At 34.9% G+C, this 25,498-nt stretch overlaps 2 protein-coding genes across 2 annotated transcripts; one reads left to right on the forward strand and one right to left on the reverse strand.

Moving 5' to 3' along the window:
* Positions 1–2,547: 2,547 nt before the first annotated feature.
* Positions 2,548–3,475, forward strand: SNRPG (small nuclear ribonucleoprotein G). The gene is made up of 3 exons (XM_077432176.1): positions 2,548–2,653; positions 2,991–3,138; positions 3,216–3,475. The coding sequence occupies exons 1-3, from the start codon at positions 2,622–2,624 to the stop codon at positions 3,264–3,266; spliced, it is 231 nt and encodes a 76-aa protein (XP_077288302.1). The 5' UTR covers positions 2,548–2,621; the 3' UTR covers positions 3,267–3,475.
* Positions 3,476–10,237: 6,762 nt separating this feature from the next.
* Tdg (Thymine DNA glycosylase) lies at positions 10,238–25,259 on the reverse strand. The gene is made up of 9 exons (XM_077431876.1): positions 24,995–25,259; positions 14,849–16,108; positions 14,549–14,711; positions 14,304–14,435; positions 13,994–14,224; positions 13,710–13,903; positions 11,180–13,618; positions 10,947–11,101; positions 10,238–10,860 (listed from the first exon to the last, which is right to left on the reverse strand). Exons 1-9 carry the CDS (start codon positions 25,009–25,011, stop codon positions 10,238–10,240), a joined length of 5,214 nt encoding a protein of 1,737 aa, XP_077288002.1. The 5' UTR covers positions 25,012–25,259.
* Between the last annotated feature and the right edge of the window lie 239 nt (positions 25,260–25,498).

Below are 25,498 nucleotides of genomic sequence, written 5' to 3' on the forward strand. Positions count from 1 at the left end.
GCGAGCTCTCATTGGTATAGAAGCCCTCCGAGGAGTCTGGCTTCTCCCGTAGTCGACACTTATCGACTACGGCCAGCTCGACCACGTGTTTCGACCCAAGCCTCGAACACGGCGAGCTCTCAGACGCTCACGAGCTATCAACCAAGGCGGTTGATGGGGCTGATCCACCCTTCCTGACCAGCCAGCGCTCTCATCCACAGCCCCGCCATCAAGGGGCAGAGGCGCCGAGCAACTCCCCGGCTCGGCCATTCAAGCTCAATAAACGAAGGCGTAACTAAACTGACATTTCTAATTCCCCCACCCCGCACCGTTCCAGAATGTGCTCGACGAGAGAGAAGACGATGGCCATCACACATACACAGCCGCTGGTCATCTCCAAACAAACACATACACACATACAGCTATCGAAACAGTGACCACTTTTTTCTAATTTAAAATCAGGACATTTTTTTAAAAAGAATAATTCTAGATCAGTGGTCCATAACCTTGTTGGAGGTACTGACCCCCACCAGTTTCATATGCGCATTCACCGAACCCTTCTTAATTGGCACCCGAATCATATGAGTCGGGTGTGTGTCTTGACTTCCGCCGAACCCCTGAGACTGATTCACTGAACCCCTGGGGTTCGATCGAATCCAGGTTAAGAACCACTGTTCTAGATACTTCAATTATTCAAAACATTAATAAATATTAGAAAATTGTGAATGCACATTTATGAAAATAAAATATAATTTCTTATATGTATTCATAAACAGGCCCATCCCAAGGAAGTCGTCGATTGTCTGCCCCTTACATTTTTTATTTAATATTTAATTTTGGGTTAAAATGAATAAATTTTCTTCAAATTCAAATTCTACACGAGACTGGTTAAATTTATACTTAGTAATTAGCAAACATTTTAAAGTTTCAGCATACAATTGCGTTTTATCACTTGACCACATACTGTTCATCAAAGAAAAGAGTCGTTTGGCAGGTGCATTTGTTCCTGGTAAATAAAGAGAATATTCAACTAATTTGTCAATATTTTTGCAGGAGATAAGCTTTTTTGCCAAAGGTTTTAAATGTTTCAATCCATCTATTAGATGAAAAATGTGTACTAGTTTTATCTTACGACTTACCAAAATATATACCCAAAAATCCAGTACTGTACTGGTAAAACCAGTACAAATGGTCGTCTTAATTTAGTTACGTCAACGTCGTTACATCATATTTTTCAAATTAGTATATGAGTAATGACGAACTTGACAGTAAGTTGGTAGTTTGTATCCAATTTAACAGATTATTCGACAAGATTTTGGTATATGTAGTTGTTCAGACCGATTTTTTGATGGTCGGCTTTCGTGGCCTTACGACCCACGATCTGGCCGATGTTTTTTTTGGTGCTGGCCACCCTGGTCAGCACGACCTGACTCTCACTACAACTGCCGCCGCGTAAACAGTGTGTGTTTTCGCGGCTCGCGTCCTTGCCACCGAATCACCAGCTCGGGACTGGTGATGTTTGACGATACTTGGAGACCAGCTCCAGTATCCGTCCGGTGTGCACTAAGGAAGCCTGGTCTGCCTTCGTCCTGAAGGCAGACAACTCAGACACGCGTGCTTGGTGCATAACCGCACAACACGCGCTACTATTTGTATTCGAACCCCCCCCCCCCTTCCCCCCTGCTTGCTCTCTGTATAATTTATATAAAAATACAGTTTATCATATACAGCTTAACGACCTGTTTTTGATTACATATAATCTCCCGCCCTTTTTTCCTACTTTACACATTGTGCGTACACACGCACACAGTACGAGAGAGGGAGACAGAGAGCAGAGCATCCATCAGCAGAGACCAGACCGCAGACGACGATCCGCAGGCCCCTTGGAGGAAACCACACCGCGCTTTACCACGAACGCTACACATCACAACATCAGGTGGCTCTCGATTGAGAACCCCTGGCGTCCGTATAGTAGTAGATAATGAAAATAGCACTCATTGCTATCAAAGTATGAACAGAGCCAGCCAACTTGGACCAGCGGATGCAAAGTGAAGGAAAGAAATAAATTCGAAGAAAAAGAAATTTATTCACATAATTGTTTGTATAAAATACAAATACATACAATAATAAATTATCGTATCAGGTACCTGAGGTCCGAAGACGAAAGTCGTATCACTTGCTTCTTCTTGAAAATAGTATTCTACTTTTTATTCAATGGCAATATTACATCAACATAAATATTGTGCAAATTTTAACAGAGAACAAGTCTTTTTCCAATACTTTAGTATGTCATATATTAGAATAGGCCAGCCCTAATTATGAGCATATTCTTTAGTTATGTCTTCAATATCTATTGTTGAGCTTAAACATTTGCACACTTTTATATAGTATTACACCCTAACATGACTGGCCGTTCTATTTATTTGTGTTACCAAGCACGTTATTTGCATACAAAACTCAAAAAGGAAATTGACTTTTATGTGAACTCACGATTCTTACCTAAATATGAAATATTTGATATAAGATAAATGTTTTTAAAAAAATTTACTACTGCTAGCACTAGCATCTATTTTTTCGTATGGCAACACTTCCGTCACTGACGCTTCTGGTTTGCACGCTGATCTGTCTCGTTTGCCGGCAAAATGTCGAAAGCTCATCCCCCAGAACTCAAAAAGTATATATTATTTTTAATAATACTCGTTTAACGTATATATTCACTTTACAATATATATTAATTCGATTTACACCCATGAAAGTTCTTAATGCAATTGTTTCAAATACGTACTGTGTGCGTTACCAAATTACGATATATGATATAGTGAATTTGTTCAACGCTTTCTTTTAAAATATGATTTCAAACATAATTCATTGCATAAAGTGTGGCCTTCTTAGTATTTCGTAGTATATTCAAATAATAAGTGCATTGTTAAATATTTTTAGGTTAAGTAAGTTTCACAATTTGTCAATCATTTTAGAGCTCACATTCATTCCTTGTGTCATTTTAATTTCAGATTCATGGACAAAAAGATGTCCTTGAAATTAAATGGTGGTCGAGCAGTCAGCGGCATCCTCCGTGGCTTCGATCCATTTATGAATTTGGTATTAGATGAAACGGTAGAAGAATGCAAAGACGGACAGAAAAACACCATTGGAATGGTGGTGAGTTTCATTATCATCTTCGAGAGAATAACAATTATAACTTCAATATTGTTTAATTATTTTCATTTATGTTTCAGGTAATCCGAGGAAATAGCATAATCATGCTCGAATCGCTAGATAGAATCTAGCATTAAGCACTGTAGATTTAAGTCGTATTTGTAATGTATTACTTTTAACGTGTTCAAATCTTATTTAATAATAATATAGATATGTAAGCAACAAATCATTCTTTTTTTTATATACCATTTAAATGTAAGTTGTAGAGGATCGGTACAAGGTAACATTTATGAGGAATTTCAGATGTATGAAAAATAAAAAAAGTGATTTTTGGCATATTACAAATGACTTTAATTTAGCCATAGTTTTCCATACAGATTTTTTGTCAATTTATATTACATCACTTAACTATAAAAAAAGATTATATAGTAACCACCATCGTCATACATTTCATTAATATTTATTTATTATCATTAATATATAATTATCATATAGAAACCATGTTAATCTATACATATATAAATGTAAATATAGTGAGATGTAGAAGTTAAACCATAAGGAAATTAAATCTTCAAAATACAAATGAGAGGGGGGATAGAACAACGGGCACTATACAAACACATTCACTTCTCAATTCGATTTTTTTTTCTTCGTACAGCCTTAGATAACTTATATAGAATATACAACAACTAACATAGCTCATCATTAAGCTATACTTATCGCTAACTGTACATATATTTCATAAATTTAATGTATAGTATATTTTCGATCGGTACATTTATAAGAGCTAATACATTTTGAATGGAAATCTTGTACTCTTGAATTTATATATTTCTTTTTTTACTTCGTATTCGCATACACGTATATATATACTATGTATATGAATACAAATATAAATTATATGGGCCTTCTGGGTGTGTATGTATGTGTCAATGTGTGTATCCGTGTATGCACATTGCATATCAATGCACATAAGTACGTCACTAATTGTAAGTGTTCTTTCATATCAGAACAAAATTTGAGATTCTTAAAACTTAACTTCATATTTTTTTCTTTATTTTATACCATATACAGTTTACGTAACTTGTGACTTACGAAAAAGAAACAAAATGCTATTTATGTGAACAAATAAAAATGCATTCTGCTAAACAATCAACAAAAATATCTTCGTTTTGTATCGAAGAAGCGTCGCCTGCGCTTATATATTACGTATTTTAAATTGTGACACACTGTCAAGATGTTTTCGCAGACGGCGCCGATTGTGGAAGTTGGTGCGAGAGATTAGTCTTATATTCAATGTTCGCTCGAATTATTTGCCCCGCCAATACTTGAAAAATTAAACATAGTCCAAACATGGCCGAAGCTGAACACATACAAGGTTAATAAAATATTAAATTCAATAAATGTAATGCTTTAACAAATGATAAAACAATACTTAAAATCTACACTTAAAATTTATATAAACAACGATATTCACAAAATATTTATAAGCATTCTCGTATAAGATAATTTGTGCCAAATAAAAGACTATATAAGACTGTAAAATAAAAATAAATATTTCGATATTCTATTATATCAGATTATCTCAGACTATTAGGCCATTTTTTTTTTAAATACTTCAAAAATTTATTTAAAAAGAAAAAGATTGCAACTAGAAAAAAAAATGTAATAAAACTATAATAAAAATACAACACTTATATTTAAATATTTCAGTGTCACATGCAAAATACTGGCTTCAACAAGTATAGTAAAACCATTCCGTTCAAACAAAAAGTGTCAACTGTAAGTATACATTATCATCATCATCATACTTGTGACGAGTTGTAGGAATTGATTCCGTAAAAACGTGGAAGACTATGTAAATAATGCAATGCTATTTTTACGATATTTAAAACACAAGTTTATTTTCTTCATACGTATAAGTATTTTGTGATCATGCTGAGAATTCAAGCCAAGGATTTTAAACGATATTGTATAGGTACGACACACATATTCGAGGATATAGATAAACTCTAAAACTCAGATATATCATAGCATAAGTACATAATATGCTAATACATCAAGTCTGTAATATGATCTTATTAAAAGTGATCAAAGATTCCTTTGATGAATAAATTATATATTTAAATTTGGAGGGAAAAAAAAGTGGTTATGGTAAAAAGGTGTGTATAAGGACAAATCTGAAAGTAAAAGTATTCAGATAACTCTATATGGGTTCATAGTAAAGAAATGCATAGAGAAAAGCCTAGTATATTATATTATAGAACATAATCTAAGCCTATTAACGAAAGACGTTAACATGAGAAAGATGAAAAAAATCAACAAGATCGTCGACGTGTGAACATTTCCCATTTACGTCACGGTAAAAACGAAAATTTTCATAAGGAGATTAATTAACAACAAATAGCACAATACATATACATATTTAATAGATTTACAGTTAAAAATATTGCAAGATAGTCATTTTACATTTAGGAACCAAAATACTCTTCATAATTTGTATACATACATTTGAGCAATAAGTTATATTTATATGAACAATAATCATAACTTTTTATATATGTATACGTAAGTGTGTATCTTTTTTTTTTAGCGTTTTAATTTCCAACCCATGGAGTGTGTGTGTGTGTGTGTGTGTGTGTATGTGTGAAATTTATAAGTATAATATATAATTGACATTTTTTACAATGTCTACCGATTGCTTCCACGATCAATACATTAAGCCGTATGTGCAATAAGTACTAATACAGGTGTTAAAACGATAAATCATGTTTCATTTTTGTATAAAAACTGAACAATTAGTCCCTTTTAAAATGTCACTGAGAAGAAAATAGTATAGATTTAAAAAGAGAATGATTTCAATTCATTTGTTTTTTTTTTGAATAAATAAATACTAAAACAAAAATCACCTCTAGATTACTATCAACTATGAAATAAAAATAATAGAAAATATCAAGTCCTTGTGATCCAAATGAAATATACAATTTTTTTAAATAAAAATTATTAACATAAAATCACAGTTACAATATATATAAATATATATATATATATATATATATATATATATATATATATATATATATATATATATATATATATATATATTTGTATGTAGTTGGCGTGGCAAGCACTGGCTGAAAACGTTTTAATTTTTCAAAAACAAAAGAATTTTACTTATTTACAAAAAAAAATACGCGATGCGCCATTGAGCGTCCGTGTATGCCGATACAACAAACACTTTATAATTCAATATATATTAAATGTATAATAATAATAATATATATATGTACATGTATAAAATATTTTGATTAACTAGTCTGCAAAAAGTGGTACCAATATATATATATATATATATATATATATATATATATATATATATATATATATATATATATATATATATATATATATATATATATATATATATATATATATATATATATATATATATAAAAGTAATATAAAAAAAATAAAACAAAAAAAAAGAAGAGTAAAACAAAAGTTACAATCGTGACATATCACTAGTTTCGTTGACTTTGAATAAGTAGTAAACATTTATTTATAAAAAGTAGATAATTTAGAAACGATCAACACTCGCGCCTAGTCGGCATTAAAACATGTAACGCTCCAAGTGTCCATCATTTTCGAAAAAAGCTAATCAAGTACACTCTTAAAATTGGTATAAATGTACACAATAAACACGTACGTAATATATTATATATTTATATATATGCGTGTTTTTTTTTTCTCTCTCTCTCGACAGAATCATAAAAATGCAATTTTATACACCTTAATAAAAAAAAAAACAAAAAAAAAAGTATTACATCTTAAAACTCCACAATGTATATTCATACACAGTGATCCGTTTACAACGTACGCATGCAGTCGAGTAAGCACGCCGTGTTTGCGTAGAAAATCCACTTATTCAATAAATATGATAAACGGATCACGCTGCAAAATATACGTATATACACATACACATGTATGATTTGATAATATTAAAATGGACACATAAGACTTTTAAGTAATTTTCCCTCTAAAATTTCATTATTAAAATGCTAGTTTTTTTTATCTTCACACAAGAGACTGGAGTTTCCTTTATAGAAAAAATAGCATCCAAGAGTATTATTATTTTCATTTACGCATTATTTCTTAAATTTAAGATATATATCGTCATTCATTTTAAAGTGAAATTATCGCACATTTTACGTATTTCGTTCAGGGATTTTTCCCTTTTATTTATTTTTGTATTATTCATCTACATAAACTCGCCATTAGTGTTTATAACATACATGCCACATACAAATTTGAACACTTTTATGTATGCATGGGGAACACACATAAGCGCACGCACACACACACACTCACTTGCACAAATAGGCAATCTATGTCTATGAAATTCAACCAAAACAATGAATTCGAGAAAAAATGCAGATTCATCTCCAATTGAAACGGAAAAAGCAAATTAAAAAAAAACCTTAATCTGGCCAGTATCCGGATATGTTTATTTATGCAGTTATTTTAATTTAAAATAAAAATGTATGTATAATAAATAAATAAATAAATAAGTTTCAGAACTGATGAAGGTCTTTCAAATGAAAATTTAGTAATAAAAAAAACGAGATCAAGAATAATTTTAGTGCATCGGTCAACACAATAGATGCACGAGAGTTATATTAAATATTTTTTTTTAAATCGTTAAAAAAAATCAATATAGATTTTTATTTCAAAAGACAAATGAATATCGAAGAATAAAATAGAAAAAAAAACGAACAATGCTTAGCCCTGCTAAAAAAGCAATATGTAAATTACAAATATATTAAACTTTCCGATCCGAGTGTTTCGAACGATACTTTAAATACGATGAAATGCACAACTGAAGCGAAACACTTGATTAGCCGACGACAATAATAATATTATAATAATAAAAGAATATATTAAATTTAACTATATTATTAGATTACAATAAAGAGTCTAAATTAAGTGACTATGTTGACAGTTCGGTCAATGTGTTGAAATTGTATCTTTTACACTATTAAAATAAACTGGCCAATTTGATTGCGTAAAGTAAATTGGTGTATAATTCGATAATTCCCTAAAACAACATGTATATTTAAAATACCAAATACATATTGCATTTAAAAAAATTCACTCACTATTTGCTATCAACGCGAAAAAAGATCATAAAATGTGTATACGTAATAACATAATCTCAAAATTACCCCACATAACGATGAGATTATTTCCATTTTAACATCTTTTAAAGTATGTACGTATCTCAAAAAGGCTATTCTTCACAGACAACACTACTTTCCGGTATTTTTACAACGATATTCAAAGCTTAAAACCTTCACAACGTCACAAAATTAATAATCTGCATTACCAATTACCAAAGCATTCTAACAAGGATGTATACATATTAAGAAAAATTAATCAATTGAAATACATCATAATATAACTTTCAACGTGATTACGTTCATTCACGCAACCTTAAGAGATACGGAATAAAAGTTGATTTAATTTCAAAAAAGTAAAAAATGAATTGCTTTAAATCCGCATGTATTTGATTCATAAATATATCTAAAAAAAAAGCTTATTCCATACACTTAAAAATGAAAGAAAATATAGAGATCGAAAAAAATAAAAAAAACAGATTACGAAATTAAAGCATCCTTAAATTGAGATGAATAATGTTGAATTATATGTAAATGTGTGTATTTTATATACAAGACTTAAGTCTACAAAAAATTTAAATACCCTGTTACATTGATTTAAAATAATTTTTAAAAGAGCCCCTATATACGCACACGTTAAGTTGCAATACACTCATTTGATTAAATAAAAATTGATCACTAAGAAAATACTAAATAAGAGATTATAAATGTAGTATAGTGCAAATATAATATGTTAAAACATTTTCTAAATCAACTATGTGTGAATTAAAACAACCAATTTCATATTACGTATGCTAAATAAGGCCTTAAAATGACTAAAATCGCAATAGAAAGTTGTTAATTCACTCAAATTAACCAATCGTAATACATTTAACATCATTAGATTAGAATTTGATAGTTTTCAGTAGTGTGGGGTTAAAAAGATTCACAAAATTGTATAATACTGACAAAATAATATTCGAGACGCAAAAAAGATTGATCCGATTCAAAACAGCAATCCAAAGTCTTACATGACAAACTCCGAACTACACCGCTACCGACAAGATACCATATTCTCAATGGTCAGGCAGTCTATAGAGGCCCCAAAATATTTTTTATGAAATTTAATCAATATCTATAAATACACATAAAATTAGATAAATGTAACTAAGATGTTGGTAACTATATTTTGTAGTAAATAAACGATCAAATCAGTAAAGTTACGGCGAAAACCACCGTTCCTTTATAAAATTCGATATTACTATTACGCTAAATTACATTTATCAAATTTCAAGTGTATGCAATCATACATATATAAATAAATATATGTATTCATAAAATTTCACTACTAATTTATTAAAAGAGTATTTGTACACCTCATCTGGGGATATATATATATATATATATAATTACTATAATAGAGTTGAAAAATTTTCGAAGGCAAAATCCTTTTTCAAAGTGCATGTACCTTCACGAATAATCAAAATACGGTCGAAAATGCATTTTTAAGATTTTAGATTTAAAATTTCAACAGTAAATAACCAAAATAAAAAATAAAAAAAAACAATTCAATTCGACTAGTTTCAACATCAATACAGCCATTTCACTCAGATGTTTTTAAGATTAGAAAAACAACTGAAACAAAAAACTTAACTCGAAAGAAGTTATAAAATTGGACATATTTGAGATTAACAATATTTGCTTGGAAAATTAAAAAACACCGCTAATATTAATTGTTATATATTAACACGTACGCGACGCATTAAGGTGTCTGTAAATTATAAATCGTCCATACAAGTCCACTTTAAATAACATATTTGAATTAAATTAATATTTTGATTTATGATTTTAATTAGTTACCCTAGAACAATTTATTATTATTATATATTGACAAAAATACTATTATAAATTAATTCACTGTGTATTAAAATCCTAATACAATTTCCGAATTAACAAAATCCTCCAAAACTCACTGATGATGCATCTGCTGCTGCATTTTTATGAATATGATCGAGAACGTGAGAACTGAGATACGTTGGCATGTTAGCTGCGTTTTGAATCGATGCTGGCCCGTATCCGTTATAGTACGCCGAATAGTTTGGGGGAGGTGCGGTGGGAGGGTAGCCCCCACCAGGTCCGTATTGTTGCGCTGGAAGGCCAGGATAACCCGAATGGGGATGATACGCCGACAGGGCTTCGGGCAAATATCCCGGGGTGGGTCGCATCAGTTGGCCATAAGGACTACCAGGATATCCAACAAAGCTGCCCGCAGCTAGTGCCGATGAATACCCATTGTTGGAAACCGGTGGTGGACCATATGGTGTAGGTTGATATGGTGAATATGGGCTATATAAGGGCGGGGCATGAGCAGCATAGGGGTTTTCGAGAGTAGGAACGGGTGCAGGTCCTGCATGTGGCGCTACCTCCGACGACAGAGCTGGTCCCCCATCTGCTATTGATGGTATCTGATCGACGAGTGACTCGAGGCCCGATAGGCTCTTAGAAGAGACGTCTTGCTGTTTAGTTGAAGTGGGGGAGGATTTCACTGGAGACCCATAATCAACCGGTTGAACTGGAAAATTTATTTTTATATTATTTCAAGTTTTCAAAGTTTAAAATACAAATATGATGAAACTATTAATCGTTTAAAACATTAACCATTAGAACCCTGCGCCGATATTGACTGCGGTGATCCTTGTCCTCCATCCAATGGCAAGCCTCTGAAAGCACCGCCTCCCGACTGTGATGAGAAGGGAGATGGCTGACTGCCCCCAACCGATAAAGGATGATGAGATGGAGGCGTTGATCCCATTCTATAAAATCAAAAAATAAAACTATCAAATAAAAACAATCCCAATACACGAGTCATCACTTAATCAAATTATACATACCTGTTGAACGGATTGCCATACATGGAAGAGGCATGATGTGATAAAATTCCTGATCCTTCGCCTTGACGAGGGCTACCCCCCGGATCACCCGAATAGTTGCTAATTGAATATCCTCCAGGTCCGACGCCTAATCTTTCGTGTTGACTTGAAATGCTAGCAACGCTGGCATTGTCAACATCGCGGGGAGAATTTCTGGGAACATTTGACAGATCTGCAGCAACTGGTGTCGCAGTTCCATACGAAGAATTAGCAGATCCACTGGGGGTCGGCACTTGAAAGCCGAGTCTCGGTTCGTTCGAAACAGGCGATTGCGCTTCGTTTGAATTGGGTTGATTATTATACATGGAGTTTCCATAATTTCTGCTTAAATCTAAATTTCCTTTAGATGAATCCATTGTGGTGGGTATTGGCGATGATGTGTTCGATGATGATGATGGCCCAATTAGGTTTAATGCAGAGTGTCGATTTTGCGAACTGTGCTGACGATTTGAAGACATTTGGAGTAACGGATTAGCACAAGTGTCCATTAAGTCGTTGCTGTCGTGTGACGATGCGTGACTGACGTCTCCCATCGCGGTGAGAGCGGCTTCAGGATTAATTGATTGATTATTCTGTCTCAAATCGTTCGCCGACATTTGATCACCACCTGGACTTGTTCTTTGACTAACACTACGAGTAGAACTATTAGTTTCATTTTCCTGTACATGCATTTGGTTATCCAAAATTGGTGGTTCAAAGTCTATATGCCCTATACTAGGGCTGGCAGGTCCTGGCGAGGATATGGCAGCTGATATTTCACTTGACAATTCAGTGTGATATTGTGACATATTGTTTCCTGATGGATTCATCGACATATTTTGAGGAGGACTATGTGAATACACAGGATTGTGTCTCGACTGGCTTTGATGTATTGGACTCTGACCATAAACAGGATGATGAGGGAGATTGTGAGAAGTCTGGAGTGGTACAGGAGAATATGGATGACTTCTTGAATGCATTGGACTATGTTGATATGATTGTGAAGGTGGAATTGGAGACTGAGAATAAATATTATTTTGAGGTAAAGGAGACTGAGAGTATGGGTGGGGAGGATTTCCTTGTTGAGCAGGACTTAATTGAGGATATGATGCTCCTTGGGATAGTGGAGATTGTGGATTAAAAGAGTGACCTATGGAAGCAGGAGACCTACAAGCGTACGCTAAAGATTGCGATGCTGGACTTTGTGAAAATCCTTGTCCTTGTGGTACTGGTGATTGCGGATAAGGATGTGGCATATTAGCAGGACTTTGAACAAACATAGGACTCTGCTGAGAATATGTAGGCGTATTGTTTTGTGGAGCAGGCGATCTAGAGTAAGAATGACCTTGCAATGGACTAGCTTGAGAATAATTATGATTTTGGCTATGGGGCCTCAATGGAGGACTTTGAGAATATTGCGAAGGATTTTGAGGTACTGGAGATTGAGAATACGGATGAGGAGTCTGTCCAGAAACAGGACTATTTGAAAAAGTCGGTGCCATTACTTGATGACGTTGAGGGCTCTGAGAGTAGCCAACAGGTCTTGGACTAGATCCATATCCAACACCATGAGGTCGTGGACTTTGTGAAAATGGCCCAGGTGATTGCCCGTAGCCTGGTTGAGCTCGTTGCATATTTGCAAGATTTCCAGGTGTTCCTGGAGTGACATTTCCCAGTGGTTGGGGATTGTCTATTCCCGGAGATTGTATAGGTCCTGAGTTGACACTGTTATTTTGAAGTCCACCTTGAAAATATGGAGATGTTTCTGCCCCACTAGGAACACCAGATAAATTTTGTGATTGACCTTGAACATTTCCTCCTGACGACATCGACTGATTTCCAGTTTGATTCAAATTATTTGGATACATTAATTGTGTTGGATTTTCATGACTTAGATTCGACTGAGAATATTCACGATTAGAATGCAAATTTTGTTGATATTGATTATCCATACTTTGTTGTGATAGATTTAATGATTGATTTAAAGGCATGTTAGGTAATGCTTGTGGTAAACTTGACTGAGTTGTTTGTTGTTGCTGTTGTTGCTGTTGTTGTTGCTGCTGCTGCTGCTGTTGCTGTTGCTGTTGTTGTTGTTGTTGTTGTTGTTGTTGTTGTTGTTGTTGTTGTTGTTGTTGTTGTTGTTGTTGTTGTTGCTGCTGTTGTTGCTGCTGCTGTGCAAGATATTGCTGTTCTTCTGGTCGAACTTTCTTAGGTCGTCCTCTTTTCTTTTTAGCTGGCTGTTCGCCATTTAAACAGTCTGGTTGTGGCTGTTTGGGAGCACGAGGAGTTCGAGGAGTTGGAGGAGCCACTTCTCCATTTTCAAGTTTAATCTTCTTTGGCCTTCCTCTTTTTTTCTTAACAGGAACCTCTGTACCATCCTCCAAAACCATAGTTTCACAAGGCAGGTCGGGACCGATTAATCTGGAATTTTTACTTTTTTTTTATTGGCAACTTCGAGTTGATAAAATCTATATAAATAATTAAAATAACTTAATATTGCATTATTAACAACCTCCTTATTTCTTGATCTTCTTGTGCTCGTCTGCAAGTCGTATCTGGGAATACCAGCTCTGAATCATCTACATGAGCCAATGCTCCATTCAAATAATCTCGGAAACGACGCAATGCTGAATAGAATGGGACCTTATCGGCAGCACGAGGCAACTGGGCACATCTTGCACTGGATGATGGCATTACCCACATGTACTAATAAAAATATATAAATATTAGTTGATTTAAAAACAATTACATAATAAATTATTACTATACAATAGGTATGCATGTATTTCGACTTACAGTGTTAGTTCCATGTACGGTATCAGGTTGACGTCCGAAACAGAAATCTTTTTTGCCAGAGAAGACTTCATATATCAATTTTCCATTGAAAACTGCTATTTTAGGTCGAAACGTTTGTAATTTTTCCAGTAATACTTGACTTCCTTCTTTAATTTCTTTGCGAGTTAAATCAGCAGAACCTTTTGTCGCTCGTTGAACCATATTAGTAAATCCGATACCAAAATGTAATAGCTAAATAACAAATAATGGATTAGTTTCATACAAGTACATATATATTATTACACATCAAATAAGAATATATTCAAATAACCTTATAATCCTCATCAGCGCTCATCTGTTCCTGGGTTAGACCAGACAAATACAAACACTTCCAAAAATGATTTCCGGGACCAGCATAATGGTGTCCTTTATAAGCAGCAAAAAGACCGGGATTTATGCCAATCTGAAATTGAGAGAAAATTTATAATTTCACACAAAAACAACCGTTCGAATTATGTTAAAAAATAATAATAAAAATTTTGTTTCTACATCAACATGAAATTGAACCATACTCACAATGATGATATCTAAATTTTGAGCAAGATGATCAGGTAATGTACGACGGCAAACTTCTTCTTCAGACATCCCATTAAAACGATCGTGCTTTTTACGCTCTTTAACAGGTTTTGCTAACGCCATAATTGGGACATTATCCAATCCTTCTTGTTTTATATCCAAACTAGAATATTAAAAATCAAAATAAACTTCACTTACTGAAGAAAATTAACTAATCTAAATCACAATAACGATGAAGATGAAATTGAGAAAAAAATCTGCTAATGAAAAATTATTAAAAGCATAAATGTAAATACAAACCATTCATCCTTTATTTTCTTCTTTCTCCCTCGCTTTTTGGGCGCAGTCGGCATCATGTGTTGCGATACCATCATATCATTCTGAATATGGTTTCCTCCGGGAGGCAGCATTCCTGGATTACCTTGTCCGAGCATAGCACACATTGCCGCTTCTTCATCTACAAAACTATACGGATCTTCCGAGCACTCTCTTTTAATTCCGTTATATGAAAGCATATCAGGATCGTGCTCCCTTTTAACACCACCGGCAAACGTGTGTTGCATGTAAGGGTCGCATTTCATAGCATACGGATTTTGATCTCGCTTTATTCCACCAAATCCACCATACTGCATTTCATCTTTATAATTATTCATAAACATCTCCTCAGGACGTTTGTATCGGGCGTATGGATCCATATCTCTACAATATGGATCGTCCCTTTTGAAATGATTGTAAGGATCGTGACCAGTTGCACTCATGTCATAAGGCTCTCTTTTAATGCCGCCAAACGGCATTTCCGGCCCTCTCACTTGCATGTACGGCTGAGGTAATCTGTTTTTTAAATCATATGGATTCATTTGATCGCCCCTTCCAATGTTAGGATTGGGAGGGTACGATTGCGACTGGGAAGAACTGTCCTCCTGATGCAGCGGAAGCATGTGGCCTTGCACTGCTTCGCCGCTATCGAAAGGAAGATTCTGCTGTCGAGGAACTCCCAACGATGAATTAGACCTCGAGTTTGACGGACATGGAGACGATGGTAAGTTATCTCTTGACACGCTGGATTCATCTGCGTTTGAAGGTTCGTTTAATCTTTTAGGTGAGTTTGACGCCGAATTCAAACCGTCCATTCTAGTTTCTCCATCTCTTTCCATTGCATCGGGGAAAGGGAGATCGGTCTCGTCCTGATTCTCCATCGCCTTGTCTGCACAATCTTTCACTTCTGTATCTACTGTCACATCACACTTATTATCCGTTTCACTTTCACAAGCAACCGTCTCGGTATCACCCATGTTTGCTACGGACACGTCAGATTCACTTTTATCACTTATTTTGTCTTCCACAGGCGCGGCAGGCTCTTGGGGAACCTCCTTGGGAGAGCACTGCTCTGCAGACTTGGGGCTGGGTTCTGCCTCGCACTCGGGTGCCGGGGAAGGTTGTTTGATTTCGGCAGGCTGCGGTTCCGCTTCCAACGATTTCTGCTGAACGCCATCGCCACTAGTCTCGTAACCGTCGTCCTGGACATCCTGCGGTCTCGCATCTCCCTGAAGGGGCACGCCTCTGAAAACATCAAAAAACGTAACGTTAAATTACAAAGCGTAACATAAAAACGAAAGGAAATCTAAAAATAAGCAAAAAACGATAAACAATACGACACAACGTTTGTCGAAGATAATTTGCATCGTATCTACAACTGCGCTACGTTTAATTTAGTCATCGTTGTACATCAGGGGTATTCAAATTACACCACACACACATGCTGTATTCATATTCATAGACTCCACCAATACGAACAATGTAAAAATTCCATTCAAAATACGGCCAGAAAGTCACTATTTATATTAACATACATTTGAGGAATACAATGACATTCTATTAAAAAACTTCAGCAAATAAATTAAACCAGTTTGTCTGAGATAAAAATCAACTAGTCATCCTCATTTATATTGTATAGTATATCATCAATGCCACATTATTAGTTCCCTTATGAAGGCTACTGTGTACTTCATTCTGTCCAGAGGTAGTTCAGCTGTAATTTGCATATTGCACTAATATTATTTATTTATTTTATGGCATATATGTAAACACATCCCAGCGAGGCCCAAGTGGTAGGGAGTAGATCATTAATTCCACTCCAACAAGTATTCCATTTATGATGATAATGATGAGCGCGGGCTACTAGACGATAAATTACTTCAATAAGAAGACAAGACATCTTCATAGTAAAATTTCCGGCTTCTTCGAACATATACATAGATAGAAGAGATCCAGATAGTTTGGAAAGACTAATTGTGACTGGACTTGGGGAAGGTGTATTCGATGGACCAGACAGGTCCAAGTCGCTAATGGCTCTTCTATAACTAAAGCCATTAGGCTAGCTGAATGTCGAGAAAGATGGAGACTAGCAATGAGACAATGAGATCACGACCCTCTGCACAGAGGATAATGACTCGAAACAAGATAACACAATACTATTGTGCTCTTTTATACTACATGTATAGAAATATCTACTCAATCAGTACTATTCATATTTGTAACGAAACCCTTCTAACCGTACGCTAAAAATGTTTTATTTAAATGTACTCATGAAGAAATGTTTTTAAAGAACGTAAAATTATTTGCCAAATCAACATCACACAATTTGTTACTTAATTAGTTACATGTTGACTTTAACAATTCAAATTAACTAGTTTGTCGTGTCGAAGAACAATTTATGATCTTAAACTGAGGTATAGAATTTTAAACACATCTGTTTTAGGGGAGATAAACTTCAGTGTTAAGATCATAAATACTAAATCAATACAGTGTATGACAACAATATAACAATGCAATTGCCAAGACTTGTGTCCTTCACGACAGTATAAAAACGCACCTTTACATTTACTTTCAGAGCTAAATTAAAGACACAGATAAATTGTCTTTCTACTTAACAATTGTCTTTTTTTGTGTACTATGTGTATGTATTTAAACACATAGTACCAGTGGCGTAGCCAGGATTTTGTCTAGGGGGGGTTTTGACAGGAAAAAAGGCAAGATAATTTATATTTAATTAATATAATATCACAACATATAAAAATAAAGTAAATAAGTAATAAACTTAATAAACTTAAAATAAAAATAATGAATACTTTAAAAAAGTACGAAATTCACAGATCCAATCTTCGCGTATTTATCTAATATTTTTTCTGCACTAAAATTTATATCCCTATGAATATCTAATAAAGCAAGTCCATTTAGTCGATTTTCCGACATCGTATTTCTTAAATATGTTTTTAGTCATCGTAGTGTGGAGAAGCTCCGTTCACTTGTGGCTGTTGTCACCGGAAGTGTTGCTAGAATTTTTAGAGGTATGTAAATATTGAAGGATTGCAAATTGCAATTGCAGCTAGTGCGTTTTTTGGTCGATTTTCACTAGTACTTATATATTGCCACCACATTTCCAACTCTCCAGTTAGAACGCAAGGCCCACAAAATATATCTTGGTTGTAAATTTCCCTCGAAGTCTTTATCTTATTTTTTAAAACACTTGATGGTTGAGAGCTTTTTCCATCAGGAAGCAAACATTGGAAATTTTCAAGTATATGTTTACGTCCTAAAAATCTGTCATGGATTTGGGATAGAAAACTATCCAAAAATGGTACAAACGATCAATTGCGACAGGAGTGGGATATTTTGCCACCGACTGCACTCCGCCAAGGGGGGGTCCAGACCCCCTGGACCCCCCCTCCTTCGCTACGCCACTGCATAGTACATTCTATTATTAAATGCTAGCAATCATGCTATAAACTTAATTCATTTCATTGTAGTTTTTTCCTCATGCTTGTACGTTTGAATTATTTTTTATTTATTTATTTATTTTTTATTTTATTAATTGAAAAATCAACAGACAGGATGTACATAGATATGTATAAAAAAACAAATAGTAAATAAATAATATATGTAACATCCGAGTCCAATAATAGATTTTTACAAAAATGAAAAAGATAAATATAAGGAAAACAAATTAAAAAGTAAAGAATAAAGGCATGACAAAATATGTAGAACATTGCATAATTAAACTATAGTATTAAAATATTTGGAAAAGGTTATAAAATAGAATATACGAAGAAATTGAAATTTACAAATATAAAACAAATGAAAAAGGTAAATACAAAATAAACAAATGAAAAGGAAAAGAATGAAAGCTATAATATGATTAAATAGCACATTACATAACTAAACTAAAGTATAAAAATATTGGAAATATTGGAAAAATAGAATAGGAGAAGAAATGAATCAATCGGTCAAGATTCTCTTGATGTTAGACCTGAATTGATGTAGGGAAATACCAAATAGATCAACCTCATTCAGCTCTCCGTTAAACATACGATAAACGCGCTGCAGATAAAAATATTTTTGGGAATTAGTATTGAAAGGATCAAGTGAAAAGAGTGCAACGCGTCTAGAGTACCGAACTGGGATTCTGAAATTAACCTTATTCAGTAAATCAGAACAATCAAGGAAACCATTTATGAGCTTAAAGAAGAATATAGCATCAGTATGTCGTCGCCTGACAGAAAGATTGTTAAAAGAAAGGATTTTAAAAATGTAATTAAATAAATAAATAAACTCATCAACAATATTTTCTCATATTTGAGTTCGGGCACTTGAGAACGTTTGCAGAACCTAGATTGAAGATGGTGATAAAGCAGTAATGACTCTGATTAAAAAAAAACCCCACCACAGACCGTCCAATGAAACAAACAGAACCCGACTCGAACAAATAAATCAATATTTTTTCCTCGTCACACTCAAAAGCACTGACAAACGTCCCCATCCTTTGTTAGAGCGCATCTCGAGCGATGCAACGGCAACGGGAGCCACGGGAGAGACAGCACGGAGCCGGAGACGCCAGAGTGTCACATGACATTTGGCAAGTGTCAAACCGCAAGAACATAACCTCACCAAGAGTGGGGGTCGCGCGACATCTCTGCATAGAGCGGGAGCGAGCACTGAACCGAAGTGCACTTGCACAAGTGCAGGTGTGCGAGGCGCTCTCTGCGTTGCAATACGCACACGCAAACGCGAACGCACACTCGAGTGCATGTGCACATCACACACACACACACACACACACACGGCCATACAATATATCACGCTACAGCTACGGCTACACAGGCGCACACGTACGATTGCGAGAATACACATATGTACGTACCGAAACGCTCACACATTGACAGACACACGAAACGAGTGTGTTGTATAAATAGGGAGGCGGCTGACCGAAATAGTGCAGCGCGCGACGACTCTGGCCGCGAGGCGCGCTCTTCTGGCCAAACTGCCTCATAGCCTCATCTCATATTCTTCACCTCGTCTCATATCATCACCATCACACATCAATTCCTTCATTTACTATCTACATAGATGTGAAATTGTCGAACACACAATCCAACTCTGACTATCTGAGTCCGGTTGTAAAAAAAATGTAAAATTTCATTTGTTTTCTAATCGGTTTAATTTGGAGTAATAAGACAAAATGGCGCTTATATATAATGAGCTGATGTGATTAATTTGTTTTTTTTTAATGTTCTATATTTTTTATTTATTTACAATTTCGCTAGTGACGTCACAGAATCGCTCCAGGTCCACAGAGCAAAAGAGACGCAATAAAAAAATTACAATTATCTGAAGACATTTTTTTGTTAAAACAAAATATATACATATAAAATTAGTTTATTCGCTCTACAATCTACGGAATATGGATGTTTTCAGGATCTTGGCAGCAGGGAGGCTGTGCGCAAGAAAACATGAAACGAAGTTCTAATGTCTGTCTTGTCGAAAGAAAGTCAACATCTAATATGGAAATCGGTTCGACAACCATTCGTTTCTTACATACATTGTTGGGCCAGAGAATTGACGTCAATCAAATTGTGCAAGGGGGAATTAGGTACAATCGAGTATACAACCGACGATTGAAACAACAACTCGACTGATCAATCGTCGAAAGCTTGTTTGTAAAGAGAAAGAATAATGCCGGTAGAGTACTTCCTTGACAGTGGATGTTGGAGGACTGTGTCAGGAGACTCGCAAATGTTTTTTAGTCAAAGTGGCTGAATGCAGTTGAAAAATTGGAAAAAGCTAAGTTGATCCGCACCCTGGTGTCCGTACTCGGAGAGTCAAGAACAAATTGAGTCGCAGTTGAATTTTTAACAACTCCGACTCCACAGCTTTAATCCTTTTTCTTCTCTTTCTCTTCTTTAGATGTCAACTAATTCTCATGACAACAGTTTTAAATACATACTGTATGTATAATAGTTACAAAAAATATTTTTTCATCATGATTCTGTATCATTATAACATTGAAACATTCTTGACAACCTGATTTTTTACACATGATCTTCAAAGGGTTTCTCATCGGGTCCAATTTTTATCATAATCTATGACCTTCTATGATCTATAACCTTTGCCTTTAGTAGAAGTTTCGGGGATAATAAATGAGCATGTTAACATTCAAGATCCTCTAAGAGCATGCTACTATTTAGCATTAATCTTTTCTCGATAATATTCCATTACTTTTGAAAACACATTGAACAACAGGTTTCACGAAACCTGATAAATTTTGAACAAAATAAATACTGCAAAACCCATTGGTTGACAGAGTGGAGGTACAAAATATATTTTATTTCCAAATATTATATGTTGTAATAACAGTGTTCAATCACAGAGATGAGAGGTTACATTATATGACTAGCAGAATAGACAAGGGAAGTACTCGAATGGTGGCCAAAAGATTAACTGCCGACAATTGAATATTGTTCAAAACAAAGAGGAATGATTACAAATCATTTTGAAGATAAAGTATTGAAGTAATAAAATGATTAAATTAAAGATGCATCAATACGGTGTGCGGGATTAGGTTTTAATATACAGTAGAAGCATTTTGTATGAGATGTTGTTGTCGGATAAAATCAAAGAAACCTCGACTAACTTTTAAAATAGCACCTATAAATCTGCAAATTAGAATTAAATTATTAAATTGATTATTTTTATAAATAATAATTTGATATTATATTATCCAAATAAAGCAATAATAAAAATGAAAAATAAAATACAATAAGAAGCAATGTGTCACTTATTTTGTATATTTATCATTTGGCAAATTAAAGAATGGAATATTAATTTGGTGTTACAGTAGAACCTCGGTTATCAGGGTTGAACAAGACAAATAGTTTTAACTAGCAAAATAAGAGGCTGGTAAAAATAAGGAATTATGCCAAAATTTTGTCTAGTGTCTGAGGATGACAGTTCAAAGCGTAAAATATGTAAAAAAAAAAAAAAAAAAAAACACAAAACGAATAAGTCGTAGTGTATTTATTCTAAAGAGATCCTCTGGACAGCCAATAAATGGTCCATTGTTAAATGAATAAATAATATTTAATATTTTTCCCTCTTCTTTAATCTAGATTGTTTGTTATTCGGATAATCTTAACCGTTTTGGTCTGAATAATTGATGTGTATTAAATTTCAATTTTTAAACTATGTAGGTATATTTTATTACAAGACAAAATAATTAGCTTTCCATGTCAATATATTTCGAATTAAAATATGTATGTAAATTAATATACTGGTTCATTATCAGATCCTACCTGTTATAGTCATTGAATTACTACCCACAAAAGTAATATTTTGGCGAGTGTAATTTCATGGATCTTTTCGTTTATTAAAAGCAAATTTGTGCCGTGTGTAGATGTCATAATGTATGCGTGTGGTTTGGTTCTGTTAAGCAGATCCACGTCCGTTCGCTTTATCTGTGATAAAATGGAACGAAAACCTCACGCTGATGTTATTCTGACTTGTAACATGCAATGCCAGACGGCAAAACCTTAACCAAACCAGCTGATTGCTGGCATTTTTGCATTGATAATCGACCGCAAACGGTTAACTCAGTTTTTAGATTACACATATTGTGTTCAAAGAAATTGAAAGGATCATATTTATTTATAATAAAATATTGGTTTTGTCGCATTGAGCTTTCGCTGCTTACAAATTAATACGATTGCGTTAAATTAAAAGCGTGAGTTTTCACTCTTAGAAACACCGGCGTATGATATGATATGGCATATCTTAGGTTTATCCCATAAAAACTTCTACACTTGTAAAGTCCAAAGAAGGGAACAAAGTCCAAAGTATGCAAGACAAGGTCAAAATCAGTTTGGAAACTGATTTCAATAATTGAAATTGTAATATAAGTCAGTAATTGTAAAGACTATCCATCAGCTTTCTTTTAACATAATAAGCACAGAACTAACCAATTTTTGACATAATTGTGAGAAGGATTAAGCGATAAAGAATAAATTGACATTATTTTAAATTCATAATTTATTTTAATTTTTTTTTCGGATAATGAAAATCTCAGTACTGTCAAACTATAGGATGTAAACAACAATCAAATTGAAGAATAGATCTTAAATTTTTAAAAAAATATATCATTTGTATGAGTTTTTCAATTTTTATTTCATTTCATCTCTCTCATTATCACTTGCAAAACCTGATAAATTTTCGCAATGAGATCAATTACATTAAATTAAGAATAATTTCAGGAGATGCACATAATGCGTGAAAAACACTAAAAATAGTTGAGGGAGTTTCCATCTGGCCGTCTCACCTTTCCGATGGCATTAAGCCAATAAGCTTTACTTCAAAACTGAATATTTAATCTTTAATTTTTAAATATTAAACTGTAACGTTACACTGCCGCGTATAAATCAAAATTGTCTCGCCAAATATTTACAACGACATGTTAAATTCATAAAAAAAAAATCAATACATATTGATTCATTTGTAAACAAGTATGATTTACACAATCGATATCACTACTGTAATGTTGATAGTATCATTTTACAAACGAGAGATATGGTTAATTCATGGCACTTTTTTGTTTATATAATATAACATGCTTTTTTTATTTACATAAATAAACAAAATTTGGTTAAAATAAACAGTTTTTTTTTTTTAATTTAAACCCATAAATATATTTTTTCATGCACACTTGGCGATGATATGACGTTCTGAAACTATTATAACAGTAACATATTAATAAAAATAAACAAAGCGATTTGCAATAACAATCCGCAACAAAACACCGAGTACAGACAGTACATTTGATTCTATTCATACATTGAATTCATTTTTACATCCACACTGTAGCAAACTTGCATCATGACTTCGACGGAGGTTATCTAACAGCATGGAATTTTTCAGACATCCTTGCACTATGTTAATATAATACCGAACACACGAGTTTAGAACATAAGAGAAATAGAGAACGTGTTTTGAATGATAAACAGATAACAATATGAAATAGTGAAAATGAGGAGGAGATGTAGGCAATTTTCAAACACTAGCTTCGGATGCTCAACTGTACGCGGACAAAAATAATAATAGTCAATACTCAAATCATAGACTAGACCATATTATAAAATGTATAGATTTTTCAGTGTTTTTATGAAAGGAATTAGAATTCTTTTGATATTGAGATACATATATTAGCATAAAGCCTTAGCTTTATATAATGTATGAAAAGAAATATTTATTCAATAAAATTTTCAAATAAATAGAAACAAAAGAACATCACTTGCATTTTATACAACGCAAACAAATCAATATGGAGTAGACAAGGTCAATTTCTAGATCAAAAATGTACATCACACGTTCATTCTAATATCAAAAATGGCATCATATAAACCGGGGACGCACAATCTGCAGATAAATGTCAAAAATTAGTAAGCAGTCTATTCTTTAATCACATATTTCAAATACGTTTGGCGTAAATAAAAATCTGTATTAGAGAAAAATATAATATAATTCGAAAAAAAAAGACCGTCATTTGTTTATTAATGCAGATATTTGAAAAAAAGCGTTCGATAAACAAACGAATCGAACCGTATCGCGATCAATCAATCAGCTGTTTGGCACGACAAAAATCCATAGCGAAGTATAGCATAGAAGAGCGAGCACACAACACGAAAATTGACAGGTGAGCTTGGAAGAGCTCACCCGAAGCGGCCATCGAAGGACTAGGCTCGAGCGAACACACGTAAATAAACAATCGAAGATCGGAGAGGTGACAAGTGGGACAGTGGGACAGTGGGACAAGCGGTGAAGGAGCGGTGAAGGAGCGGTGAAGGAGCGAATATGTCGCGGTCCTCATGTCGCGGCTCGTGTAAACATCACGATTACGTAGAGCAGAGCGATGGCGATGGCGATGGCGATGGCGGGGGCGGGAGCGGGGCGGGGCGGGGGGAAGGGGGCGTGCGAGACTACTTCATCGATTGTAAACACAGGGCGGGCGGGCGAGTGGAGGGGGTCGGCGGGGCGCACGCTCGGCTCGTGGGGCTGGAGGCGAGCGCGCGAGTGTGGGTGAGAGTGTGGGTGAGTGTGTGTGCGTGTGCGTGTGCGGGTACTCACGTGCGCGCGCCCTCCATGTCGGGCGGGGCGGTCAGCGGGGCGCGGGGGTGCGGGCGAGTGCGGGGGCGCTCCGTGCGGCCGTCATGGGGGTGCGGGGCGCGGGTGGGGGGTTGCGGGGGGCGTTAGCGCGGCGGCGGGCGGGGGGGCGCTCCCCGCCAAAAATCAATATGCATGTCTGCGGGCCGCGAGTCGATGTCCAGCGCACCCGGCCCGACCAACTCCGCAGCTTTTTTAGCCAGCCGGTGTTGCCACACTTTTTTCCTACGATTTTTTACTTGCGAACTAGTGCGGCCGGCGCACGCTCCGCATCCCCGTCCCACTGCCGACATCACTACTACCCTATGCCATATGCCCTCTAGCCCGTCCCTCTCCCACGCAAACAAACGACGGCACGTGTCCCTACACCGTGTTAGTTGTGTACGCTGTGCGTTGTGGTTTCGAAACAATTAGCCACTGTAAGTAAGTATGTATTATATGTAAGTATGTTCATCGTGAACGAGAGGA

This window comes from Arctopsyche grandis, chromosome 6 (assembly GCF_051622035.1).
Source record: "Arctopsyche grandis isolate Sample6627 chromosome 6, ASM5162203v2, whole genome shotgun sequence".
NCBI classification, from domain to species: Eukaryota; Metazoa; Arthropoda; class Insecta; order Trichoptera; family Hydropsychidae; genus Arctopsyche; species Arctopsyche grandis.